We start from the raw sequence: 12500 nt of genomic DNA, 5'->3' as shown, positions 1-12500 counted from the left end.
ATTGAAAGAAATTATCATGAAGAACAAGCATATGCATACTCTTTATTTTGTTATTACTCTGATCCTTGTGGCTACAGGTGTTTTAGTAATAAATTTCTTTGCTTTCTTTGCTTTCTTTGCGTGTGATATGGTTCTTGAACAGTTTATCAAAGAAAATAGGAAGATTTTAGATAGAAAATAGAAGGATGCAGAGATTGTTTAATTCAATTCATGCATATCCATTAATAAAACCTATGGCCTTATATAGCCTTTTCTAAACAAACAGAAATGAATAATTCAAAAGCTAAACTCCTAATAATTTGGAGAACGTTAGGCATCCCCACGTTTCCCATTATTCCCTCCAGACTAGTTCCACTACTTATTAAACTAATTATTCAAATAAAAAAGGAAATGAACGTTGCAAACAAGTTGACACATGCATGTGACTAATTCCTAGACTTTATGTGTGCATGCACCTTCTTGGACTCCTGCATATCTAGCTTGAGCTTCTTAGATGGCAACCCAGGTCCATAACAGCGTGTGTGTGGTGTTGGGGTTGTGAGAGAGATTATGATGCACACATGTAAATATGCGTTTTGACCTCGGTTCTAGAAAATATCGAGGGCCTAAGGTTTAATTAGGCTCTCTTAGACGCGAGTTATACAAGAAGCGCGGCTTATGCGTGATTTTTTTTTTCACAGAATTAAGGCTTAACACGTGCACTTCTTGTATATAGACCTCGTTGTCTTGTTGTGTTAATTGCATCTTATACCCAAGGTTTGACGCACAACATAGAATCTACATGCGTAGTAGAGGTTGATCTAAGGTTATGTAGCAAAACATATCAAGTATTTTATGTAGCATATGGACCACTTTTTAGTTTTTGAAACAAGATTTTTTAGATACAACAAGATATTACATCCACACAACAATAAATTTTACTAGATAACAAACAGTGAGTTTGAACAAAAAGCATATGAAAATGGCAGTAAGTTTTATTTTAATCTGCTGGTTTCACAAGTCAAGTCAATGAGACAGCTAAAACAGATGAAATTTGTTATGAAGGCACTGCGTTTGGTAAAGCCGGTTTTTCTTGTTGTAGTAAAATAGGGCGTCCGTGTTTGTGTTTTAATACCACCCTTAAAAGTTGCGCCAAAAAAGAATGCCCAAATGCCTAGAAGCTAATGGGATTTAAATAATACACATGATGATGTAAAATAATTTGTCTATGGATCTTAAATTATCTTTAACGATATTATATATAATTATTACGAGCAATGTTACCCGTGTGTTGTTTGGTGGTGCAATTTGTGTTTGGTCACATATTGTATGTATTTCACATATTGATGAAATGTGCCTATGTTCGTTTGACTGTAGAGAGTGTATTTAAATTGGAAAATACACTGGTTTAAAGCCGGAAGATCTCGAGTACTAAATTTACAAATTATTGAAGGGAGGGAATATAACCATTCAACTGCTCTATTTAACCGAAAACCCGAGCAAACAAAAATGCGTTTGACACTTTGACCAATAATAATAATAATAAAAAAAAAAACAACCAAACTCACAATATGCAGCTACTTAACGCCCCACCGACTATCCCCAAATGTCGACTCCAACTTGTACCCAATAACAATAATATTATTAATCGGCAAATCACACGGAGTCAACGTACCGAAAACCTAGAGTCCTCTGCTTGCATGGATTCCGAACAAGCGGCCAAATATTCAAAGCTCAAATAAATAAATGGCCGGAATCGGTGCTTGATAAGCTCGAATTGTTCTTTCCGGATGCTCCGTTTGCTTGTAACGGTAAATCTGGAGTGGAAGGTTATTTTGATCCGCCGTATTACGAATGGTTCCAGGTTCATAAGGTTCGGTGTTCGTGTTTGATAATTGAAATTTGGAATTATTGCTCTGTTTGATGAAGTCTAGGGTTTAGAGTTTAGTGTGTGAATTGATTGTAGGATTTTATTTAGGTAATGTGTGAATTTCGTTTAATGTGTTGACGGATGTATGATTGAAAATGGATAAATTGAATCGAAATTCAAAATAATTCTTCTGTTTGATACGTGAATTAGTTGCAGGAGTTTAAGCAATATGGGAATTTAGATTGATGTCTTGAATACATTGAAGAATGTATGATTGATTAAACATGCACCCAGGGCGGCTCCGAGAAACCGAAAATAATTTTAGTATGAAGGCAAAAAAAATTTTTGTTGGGTTTAAACAATTTAATTTATAAATGGGCTAGCTTGGTTATGATTTGAGTTGTGTAAAAAAACTTTTTTTTTATAAAAATAGGCTTTAAATGTCTTAGATGAGACTAGAACCGACAATATTTTGGTTATGAGTCATACCCCTTTACCACCAGACCTAGCTAGTGGTTATGTAATTGAGTTAAAACATTAAATATACAAATTTTAATTCTAAAAATACATATAAATTTTTTTTTAAAAAAAATTCAGGCCTAGCGGGGTGTCGGGCAAGGCCGTCAACCACCATGCCCCCCTCTAGTGCCGGCCCTGCATGCACCGATTGAATCGAGACTCAAAATAATTCTTCTGTATGATGAATTCTAGGAGTTCGGTGTGAATCAATTGCAAGATTATAAGCATTAAGCAATATGTCAATTTTGACGAGTGTCTTGAATTTATCGATGAATGTACGATTAAACATGCAATGATTGGTCTTCTATATGACGAAATATAGGTTTTGATGTGTGAGTTAAATGTATAATTGTAAGTAATATGAGAATTTTGGTGAATGTTTTGAATATATTGAAGAATGTATGATTGATGAATTCTAAGGTTTCTCTGTGAATTACTTGCAGGGTTATAAGCAATATGAGAATTTCGACGAGTGTCTTGAATATATTGAAGAATGTATGATTAAACATGCACCCATTGATGGTTTGCTTGGATTCTCACAGGTTTTGATGTTGATTTGGTTATTTTTATTATTTAGTTTTGAGATTTGAATTTTATTGAATTGTTGTGTGTCTGTTTAGGGTGCGATTATATCAGCTGCGTTGCCAGGACTGCAAGCTAAGGTTTTTTCGTATAATCAATTGAATAGCAAAACCTGATTTACTGTTCTTACAATGTATAATTTTCATTATACAGAAAATGGCATTGACGAGGGTACCAAAGATTGGATTTTTGGTGATAATATCAGGGGCAAAGTTGCAAAATGAGGCATTGGCTGAGAACGCATATTCGACAACAACTCAGTGTCCATCTCTCCATTTTCTAGGTAATTTTTTGTAATGTTGTTATAATCCGACGGGTTGGGTCGGGTATGGTAGAAAAGTGGTCAGGTTGAATACTTTTGAACTACTTTATTTGGGTAAGTACTGACTAACAAGACTGGTGGTTGAACATAATTTAAGAAAATCATTTACCTAAGTGTTATGTTTATGTTTTGTTAACATTATAAATTCACACTAAAAGATAAAGTAATTTTATATCTTGTTTTAAAAATGTTATGTATATATATTTTTATAATTTTATAAATATTTATGACGTCATTTTGTTTTTTAAGCATGTTCTTACCAGTAGGTCGATAATACGCTTTATATTAATCATTGATTTAATTATTTAAAGTCCATATTAACTTTGCTCACTGCTCACCATTTTTACTTATTCATTCCTATAGTGATCAAATACATAGTAATGTTAGAGTATGTGTAGTGTTTTAAGTAAAAAGTGAGAAAGCGATTGACACATCCTCGCCATTTAGGCATAGGGCTCTTACTAACTATTGTCTTAAAATCACGTAATGGTTTAACTAAAGTCAACTAAATAAAGAATAAAAAAGGAAAAAAGGTTGGGTGATGTGGTTTTTATAATTGGCTCTCGTAATTAAAGCTGGATCAGTTTGGGGCTAGCAGCCGTTAACAAGGTAACGCCACGAAAGGGCTCAAGCCCTTGGCGCACCTGCCGATTCGGTGTTTAACACCCCACCATGCTGAGGTGGATAGGGGCACTACTCTACTTCAACCAGCCTTAACCTAAAAAAATAAGAAACAATGTAAGCCCTTAATCAAATCGGTTTGATGGTTAAGTTAATCAATGACAAGCTGTAATTAATTAAAATTTAATTAAGGTTGGAAGGGTAAAAAGTGATTTTCCCCTTGTGTTAACTTTTTCATTAAATACTAGTAAAACAACTATCTTTTGTTTTTAAACATCAAGTAACTTTTATATACTGCATTATCTTTTACAAAACTATACCATAAAATCGAAGATTGTTTTTTCTTTAATATGTGTATAATATTGATATATCTTTTATTAATATGAGTTTTTATTTTCTAAGTGTAATACGCCTCCCGGATTAGGGTGTTATATCATTTTACATAGTGCCTATATATGTGCCTTAGGGATGAGCGGGTACCGGTCAGGGCCGGCCTTTAGGGAGGGCGGGGTGGTCGACGGCCCCCGGCCCGACACCCCATTAGGCCCAAAAATTAATGTATTTTTATGAAAACCAATATATATTTAATGTTTAAACACAATTACATTATAACTAGTTTGCAATTGCGTAGCTTGGTTCCCCCTCCGTTTTGTCACTCGGTGGTGTAAAATTATCTTTTTTCGGCCGAAACTTTTTACACATTGTGTAAGTTTTCACGTTTCCGACCGAAATTTTGAGCCCGCCCCCCTCTAGTTTATGAATTTTTTTATACATATTGAGTCCGGCCCCCTCGACATGTATGTCAAAGCTTCGCCACTGCTAGTTTGGCTTAGTGGCAAAGAGATATAACTACCAACCAAAAGGTTGTGGGTTCTAGTCTCATTTAAGACATGTTTAAGCATATTTTTATACAAATGTTTTTTATACAACCAAAATCATAACCAAGTATGCCCATTTAAAAGCTTTGCTTAAAGCCAATAAAATACTATTTTTACTTGAGGCCCAAAATATTTTTCGCATTCGGCCCAAAAAGATTTTTGCCTTCTCGAAGCCGGGCCTGGTACCGGTATTGAAAACTCAAAAACTTTGCCCAAGTCTGGAATGAATTTTTACCACAAAAAATAAAAATAAAAATAAATACCATGTTACTGTTACATAAAAATACATCCTTTAGAAAAAATAATTACATAAACACATGTGGAGGATATTTCACGATTCTTGTCCACAAAATTCAGCTAACACCTATAACGGCCTAATAATTGATGATGTATTCACGTTGATATATTGCAGATGTTAATTTCATCATGATTCACTTTGCAATTCTTTTCATTAAATAAAGACATCTCTACATTAAAAAGGATTGAGACTTATGATAGCGAAAGTTGACCATGCACCCCGAAATGTCATTTGAGCTACGGCTAGCGAACCCTATATTTAGAGGTGCAAACGAGCTGAGCCCGAGCTCGACTAGGCTCGAGCTTGGCTCATTTAACATACACATAGCTCGAGCTGGCTCGTTCTGATCTCTATCGAAGCTCAAGCTCGGCTTGGGCTCGACTCGTTTATTATTTCTTAATTGATTTTTATATGTTTATACTTGTTTTTATATATATATTTTGCCTTTATAATTTATATATTTAACATAATGTATTATTTAGGTATTTTTTCATAACATTATATAGATTAAATAGTCATTATTAAAAATATATAAATATATATTATAAAAAGTTTAATAATGTCAAGCTCGTTTAGGCTCGCGAGCTGACTTGAGCTCGATAAGTGAAGCTCAGGCTTGGGCTCGTTTTAGCTTCGTTGGATCGAGCTTTTTCATGAGTAGCTTGTGAGCAACTTGGCTCGTCCCTACCTATTTTGCATCAGGTCCCTGGCCTAGGCCTAGCAAGTAGTTTGAACCCTCAATATTACCTGATATGTAGAACAACGAAAACATAGTAAGTTATTGGTAATGTTGACCAACTATTCATATAAATACAATAACAGTAATTACAATGAAGTTGTAATCTAATAATCATAGCTGATGTATTCCATCTAATATACAGTTATGCACCAGCTAATTCAATTGACTTTTTTTAGGTGATAAAGATTTCTTAAAGCCATACGGGGTTGAACTCTTGAAATCGGTTGAAAACCCTGTGGTAATTCGTCATCCGAAAGGCCATACGATACCTAGACTTGGTAAGCCTTTACTATTTTACACTAATTTCACCTCTCATATCAAAGTAACAAGGTACACTATATGCATTTATTTTTTTATGCTCTAAAGTGATAGCATTAGCGAACTTGGATTAACTAACCAACTATCATATTTCAGACGGGGAAGGCTTGGAGACGATGTTGAAATTCATCGATAGGATTCAGAAAATTTGTTCTAACAAGGAAGATGTGGTCACCCTCAAATCTCAATTATAAATAGGACTTGTATATTATCACTAGAAATCTTAACCAAATTCATGTTTGTGGTCAAATCTGAATGAGTTCAGAATAATGATGTAATGCCAAATTGGCCTTCAAATTTAATTACCATACAATATTCTTGCAAATAAAAAAATAAACTTCCAATTGATCTGGCCTTACAATCTTTAACTTTCAACTTAATTATAAAAATTGTAATGGTTAGTTGAACGTGAAAATAAAGTGTTATTACGTTGGCTTAACTTAACTATGAGTATTCCATTTGACACGCTCACTAAGGTGTGCTAAGGTCATGACTCATGAGGATCAATATTCTAACTAATCATTCTCATTAATGTTTTTTGTACATATATTTATTTTCTAAACAAATCAATTGGTGAAATTGTACATTAGTTTGTTTGGGTTTGGTTAAATTGGCAATATATTTATTTTCTAAACAAATCAATTGGTGAAATTGTACATTAGTTTGTTTGGGTTTGGTTAAATTGGCAAAGATCATTCGGGTCAACTTGATGATTTCGGTTGAATGAACGTTTATGAAAGAATTAGTTGTTTGGATTTAAATAGCAATTTGGTTTCATGTTTGTATAAACTTCGTGTTAATTTATAGAAATTATTATTGGTTTAAAAAATTAAAAAATAAATAAACTAGTCGTCTTACGATTTACGAATATATGCTTCGTCAACAAGCCCAATAGTTCTTTTCTGGCTCTAAGTTTCTAACACCTGTTGTTCGGCTTTGGCTCATAAAAGTGCTGTTGTGGTGCTTGTATGTTTATATTTGGCTTATTTGTCTGCCTTAATGTGAAATTGATTTTTAGACTTTTTTTAGGGAAGTGTACATATACCTTTTAAAAGGACCAATGCTAACTTTTCTAGTTTATTTGATATTTTATCTATTTCTGTATTTCTAGCACTTTTATATAGTTCGTTGCTTTGTTTTGCTTTCCTAGCAACATTTATGTTATTTGATCTCCTATAATATACTTTCAAAAAAATGTTTTGAAAGCCGAATGGTCTTAGTGGAAAGCAATCTCTCTATTTGCTAGAATAAATGAAATGTTTACACTCATCACAACCTACAAATAACATGTTATGAGTAAAATTTTATTGGTTACATTTGTTCGTTTATTTAAAAGTAACATGTTAGAGCATTCACATTCAGCTTCCTACCATATATTCATATACATCATATAATTTTACTAAAAATTAATATAGATTCTCTCTTATTTTCAATTATATAATACACTTTTGTATTTTTATCATTATCATTTCTTTCTCCTTCATTCACAACAACTTTCACTTTCGGAAAATATTAAAATATTATACGGTATGAACACTGAAACTCCGAATTTAACTTTCTTGTATAACATTTTCTCCCTTCTCTACTTATAAACACTCATAACCATACAATATACTACGTAATTCATAAATTTTCTTCATATGTGTTTAGGAAATAAGTTGAGAATACTCCTAATTGGATGACATAAAATTAAAACGTACGTAACATTTGAGGGAAAAAAATTATTTTAAAAGATACTTAGTGTAAAATGTTAAATTTATTATTATTATTATTATTATTATTATTATTATTATCAAGCAATCTGAAAACACAAACCCACCATCGAGATTCCCAAACACCGAATCCAAATTCTCTTCCGCCATTAATAAACAGTAATAACAAACCATCACCATCCTCCATATAATAACAAACTCCGTGGAATCATCTACACTCACATACCCAAAAATGGTCCAAGATCACATCGAAACAACTGAGTCGTCCAACACCAAATACACAACCCGAAAGCCACGGATCCTCTGCCTCCATGGCTTCCGAACCAGCGGCTTAATACTCAAAACCCAGTTACACAAATGGCCAGAATCGGTGCTCCAGAAGCTCGATTTCGTATTCCCGGATGCACCGTTTCCTTGCAACGGTAAATCTGAAGTTGAAGGGATATTCGATCCGCCTTATTACGAGTGGTTCCAATTCAATAAGGTAATAATAATAATAATAATAATAATAATAATAATAATAATAATAAACTGTTTTTCGAGAATTAAATTGGGGTTTTGAGATTTGAATTTGTGGGTGAATTGTATTGTAGGAGTTTACTGATTATGAGAATTTTGAGGAGTGTCTTGCGTATACTGAAGAATGCATGATTAAACATGCACCCATTGATGGTTTGCTTGGATTCTCACAGGTTTGTATGCTGATTTAGTATTATTATTGTTATTATTATTATTATTATTATTATTATTATTATTATTAATTTATTGTTATTGAATTGGTGGTGTTGTGTTTGTTTAGGGTGCGATTTTGTCGGCTGCATTACCAGGACTGCAAGCTAAGGTATGTTGAATCTTTCCGTGAAGATGATGACCAGATACAATGTTACGTACTATAATTAATGCACGTGGTACAGCTAGAAATCCTAGTGTTAAACGAAATAGATCATGCAAAACACATGGGGTGTTAATCAAGCAAAGTAATCTAGTTACGTGAACATGATTTAACGTTTTAAGTTTGATCAGTTGATACGCTAAGGTTTAACTAGCTTTGACCTCGGGTTGTTGATTTTTAATTGTTTTTTTTTTTGTAAGTTTGTGTGTTTTAGAAATAATATAAAAAAAAATGGTTTTGCCATATTCCAGGATTCTAAGTAAAAATAAGAAGTATTATTTTTAATGAAAGTAACTCTTATTTTTAGTATTCGTTTTATGCTCTCAAAGGCCCGTTTATGATTACAACATAGAGCATTCTCAACCTATCTTTTATGCTCATCACAATAATTACAATAAAAACACAATATTTTTCTCTTATGTTTAATTAAATAATATTTTTTTATATTTTTATTATTACAGTTTTTTTTCATTACTCACAACCAATTCAACAAATATTAAAAAATAAATATGGGTAAACGTTATTTTTTCAAATTTACAAAAAATAACTACATTTTCTATTCTCACCATATATTTTACACTCACAAACACTCAAAACCTCACTCTATAATTTACAAACTTCTCTCATATAATTTTAAGAGATAAGATGAGAATGCTCTTATACTAGCTTGCATGGGTGGAAGCGGCTGAGGACCAGTTTGGTTTGATGGTTTGGGTTTTCTTTATTGACTTTATTTTTTAGTCAAATTTTTAGTGCGTTAACATGGAAAATATGTTACGATATACAACAAAACGTGTGTGAAGACTAAAGAGCTGGATGCTTAAAAGGTGATTCGATGAGTTTTAGTTTTCAAATTTGGTGGGATTACATTTAATATAAGAAAAAATGCATACGGGTCCCTTTTTTAGGGAGAATTCAATAAGGTGTTATTTTTTGATTTATGTATAACTTGTGCAATCAAACGTGCCGTATTCGGATAGTGCTAAATTAAAACATATCGACATGTTTATAGTTTGATTACAACTCTCCAGACATGTTTGACTTGTTTATATACACGGCTCACATGATTTTAAGTGTGTTAGTATTAGAGTTGATTTACGTGACACATAAATATACGAGTTATGTTTAGATTTACTTGTGCAACTCGACATGATTCAACCAAGTCACTCCCTTGTTATTTTTTTTCTTTTTTAAAATAATATTACAGGGAATAGCGTTGAAGAGGGCACCGAAAATCGAATTTTTGATGATAATATCAGGGGCAAAATTTAAAAATGAATCATGGGCTGAGAAGGCATATTCGCTTCCCATTCAATGTCCGTCTCTCCATTTTTTAGGTACCCTTTTGGCACTTTTTTTCTGTTTGCTAGTGTTTACACTTTTATCTAATTAGATGCTTTTATTTGCAATTATAAATCGTTAATTGGAAGTCATCTATGGATAGTTGTTTATTTTAACGAGAGAAAAGAAAAGGAGGAGAATTAAAAAAAAAATTGTGTTCCCGAGTTTCATTTAACTAAGGAAAGGGAAGGAAAATGAGGGATGGAAAAAATATGTTGTGTTCCCGAGTTTCATTTAAAAAAGGAAAATGTAGGAAATTTTAAAAGAGGTGTTCCCGGATTTTATTTAAAGAAAGAAAATGAGGGGAGGGAAGAGAAAATGATGAGTAAAATAAAAGAATTTGTATCTTTTTAAATTGGAAAGATTAGGAAGGAAAATAAGTTAAAGCAAAAGAGAAGATACCAAAAGAAAAAATAAGAAGAAAACATTTTCTTTTCCTTACCTTTATTTTCTTAAATGAACTCGGAAACACAGCAGGAAGAGAATTAAAAGAGAAAAGAAAGAGAGGAGGAGGAAAATGTGTCACTTTATTTTGTGTTCTCGAGTTTAATGAAAATTGAAGGAAATGAAAAGAAAATGTAGAAGTCAATAGGCAATTAATGATACAAACACATTTTCTCTCATAATCTCTCTAATTTGGAAAGATGATTATTCACTTAAATTTTCTAGTATTTTCTCTCCCTTCGTCTCCCCTTCATTCCTTAAAAATCTTTGAAATACGATTTCTTCACATTTTCTTCTTCTTCTTTCCTTCCCCACCTCTCTTTAAATAAATAATTTTAAAGCAAATAGTTGTGCTTATTCTTGTCCACATGATTCACCAAACACCTATAAATAGTAATTGATGATCTCCATAGTACCACGTAGCTCCCATTGATATTCTCCAAAAGTCCACAAATTTCTTTCCAATTATAGGGTTTGTTTTCATTGTAAGAATAAATATTGCAACCGTTTGAATAAAATAAGAATTATGAAAGCCAAAGTTAACAGCACATACCTAGTGACACACTGACATGCAAAAGTTTTGTGGAGGTTTCGAAAAAAGCTCGCTAAAAAACGTCTTATTTATAACGAGCCGAGGTGACTCGTTTTGCAAGTCGAACTCGAGTCAAGGTTAACCAAGCAATCCCGTGTAATAGTCAATGGGCCCATCGAATACTACCAAAAAAAATATTAATTCCGAAATTTTTTTATTTAAATTATGAAAATAATTATTAAACATGAATATAGTTTAAACAAGTTGGCTAGAGCTTTTTACGAGCCGAGCTCGAGCTCAAATATTAAGAAATAACAAACCGAGCTGGCTAGCTTAAACTCGAGCCTGAGCTTAAGCTAGCAAGACTTGCTTGTTAAACATCCCTATATGCACACCTAACTATCAGTTCTGCTTGTGTTACATCTTTATAGGTGATAATGATTTCTTAAAGCCATACGGGACTGAACTTTTGAAATCGGTTGAAAATCCTATGGTGATTACTCATCCTAAAGGTCATACTATTCCAAGACTTGGTAAGTCTTTACTTTAACCCGCATCAAAGTAACACGCATTCGTTTTCTAACACACACTCAAAAGTGACTAAACATGTTTTTGTTTCAGATGATAAAGGCTTGGAGATGATGTTTAAGTTCATCGATAGGATTCAAAAAGTTGTTAATGACAAGGAAGATAGGATTAAGAAAATCGTTTCAGATGACGAAGATAAGATTCAGAAAATTGTTTCCGATGACAAAGATAAGATTCAAAATATTGTTCCCAACACGGAAGATGTAGTTACAATTTAGTCTATACAATTACAAATAAGACTAGCTACTGTAGTCACTCACTAAAAACAATTTCCATTATCATATATATCCATCACACGGATGTGGAGTATTTCATAAATGATTACGTTTCTCTTTTTTAAGATTCACGCATCATTCGCTTCACGAATCAAATGATGTATAGATAGTTATGGTCATTTAAACATGGCCAGCGTAGCTGATCAATTAAAAGGTGCATTTAGTGGTGTTGACAGCTACAGATATACTTAAACCAGCTATGTGCATACTGCATAATATGCTTTTATAAATACTCTGATAGTTATATAACCAGTCTATAATTATTTCTTAGAACGCTAACGACCACAATGACATGTAGCTTGAAATAAAAGGGATTATATTATTCTCGAATACATTTTTATATTTGTAATTAGTCTAAAAGGTATATAATTTCATGATCAGTGACTATCCTAACAAACTAGCCTCTTAAATCTTTTTTATGTCTTATATTAGTTTTATAAGAGTAAACTGCGGTTTTCGTCTATATGGTTTGTCCAAATATGCAATTTTAATCCAATAATTTCAAAATAGCGATTTTCGTCCCTGTGGTTTCATTTCACTTGCAATTAAACCCGATCTCACTAACTCCGTTAAGTCTGGTCGATAAACCC

General features: G+C 32.6%; 2 protein-coding genes across 2 annotated transcripts; both read left to right on the top strand.

Annotated features, from left to right (window-relative positions):
• The first annotated feature begins 961 nt into the window (after positions 1-961).
• On the top strand, positions 962-6424 carry LOC143618158 (dihydrofolate reductase-like). Its single transcript, XM_077090470.1, has 7 exons — positions 962-967; positions 1646-1852; positions 2812-2910; positions 2989-3030; positions 3104-3233; positions 5985-6086; positions 6223-6424. The coding sequence occupies exons 1-7, from the start codon at positions 962-964 to the stop codon at positions 6318-6320; spliced, it is 684 nt and encodes a 227-aa protein (XP_076946585.1). The 3' UTR covers positions 6321-6424.
• Positions 6425-8070: 1646 nt separating this feature from the next.
• Positions 8071-12167, top strand: LOC143618150 (uncharacterized). Its single transcript, XM_077090462.1, has 6 exons — positions 8071-8322; positions 8432-8530; positions 8638-8679; positions 9938-10067; positions 11479-11580; positions 11669-12167. The coding sequence occupies exons 1-6, from the start codon at positions 8071-8073 to the stop codon at positions 11851-11853; spliced, it is 810 nt and encodes a 269-aa protein (XP_076946577.1). The 3' UTR covers positions 11854-12167.
• Positions 12168-12500: the final 333 nt, after the last annotated feature.

The sequence above is a fragment of the Bidens hawaiensis genome, unplaced genomic scaffold (genome assembly GCF_021521415.1).
Source record: "Bidens hawaiensis isolate Kalapana, Puna unplaced genomic scaffold, B.hawaiensis_p1.1 tig00064449_1, whole genome shotgun sequence".
Taxonomy (NCBI): domain Eukaryota; kingdom Viridiplantae; phylum Streptophyta; class Magnoliopsida; order Asterales; family Asteraceae; genus Bidens; species Bidens hawaiensis.
The sequence above is the reverse complement of the archived record's forward strand: the minus strand, read 5'-3'. Positions and strand labels throughout refer to the sequence as shown.

Coding starts and splice junctions, on each gene's coding strand:
- LOC143618158 (XM_077090470.1), top strand. Junction 3,234..5,984: donor TCCATCTCTCCATTTTCTAG/GTAATTTTTTGT, acceptor GACTTTTTTTAG/GTGATAAAGATTTCTTAAAG. Junction 6,087..6,222: donor CCATACGATACCTAGACTTG/GTAAGCCTTTAC, acceptor ATCATATTTCAG/ACGGGGAAGGCTTGGAGACG.
- LOC143618150 (XM_077090462.1), top strand. CDS start 8,071: ATGGTCCAAGATCACATCGAAACAACTGAGTCGTCCAACACCAAATAC. Junction 8,531..8,637: donor GTTTGCTTGGATTCTCACAG/GTTTGTATGCTG, acceptor GTGTTTGTTTAG/GGTGCGATTTTGTCGGCTGC. Junction 8,680..9,937: donor TACCAGGACTGCAAGCTAAG/GTATGTTGAATC, acceptor ATAATATTACAG/GGAATAGCGTTGAAGAGGGC.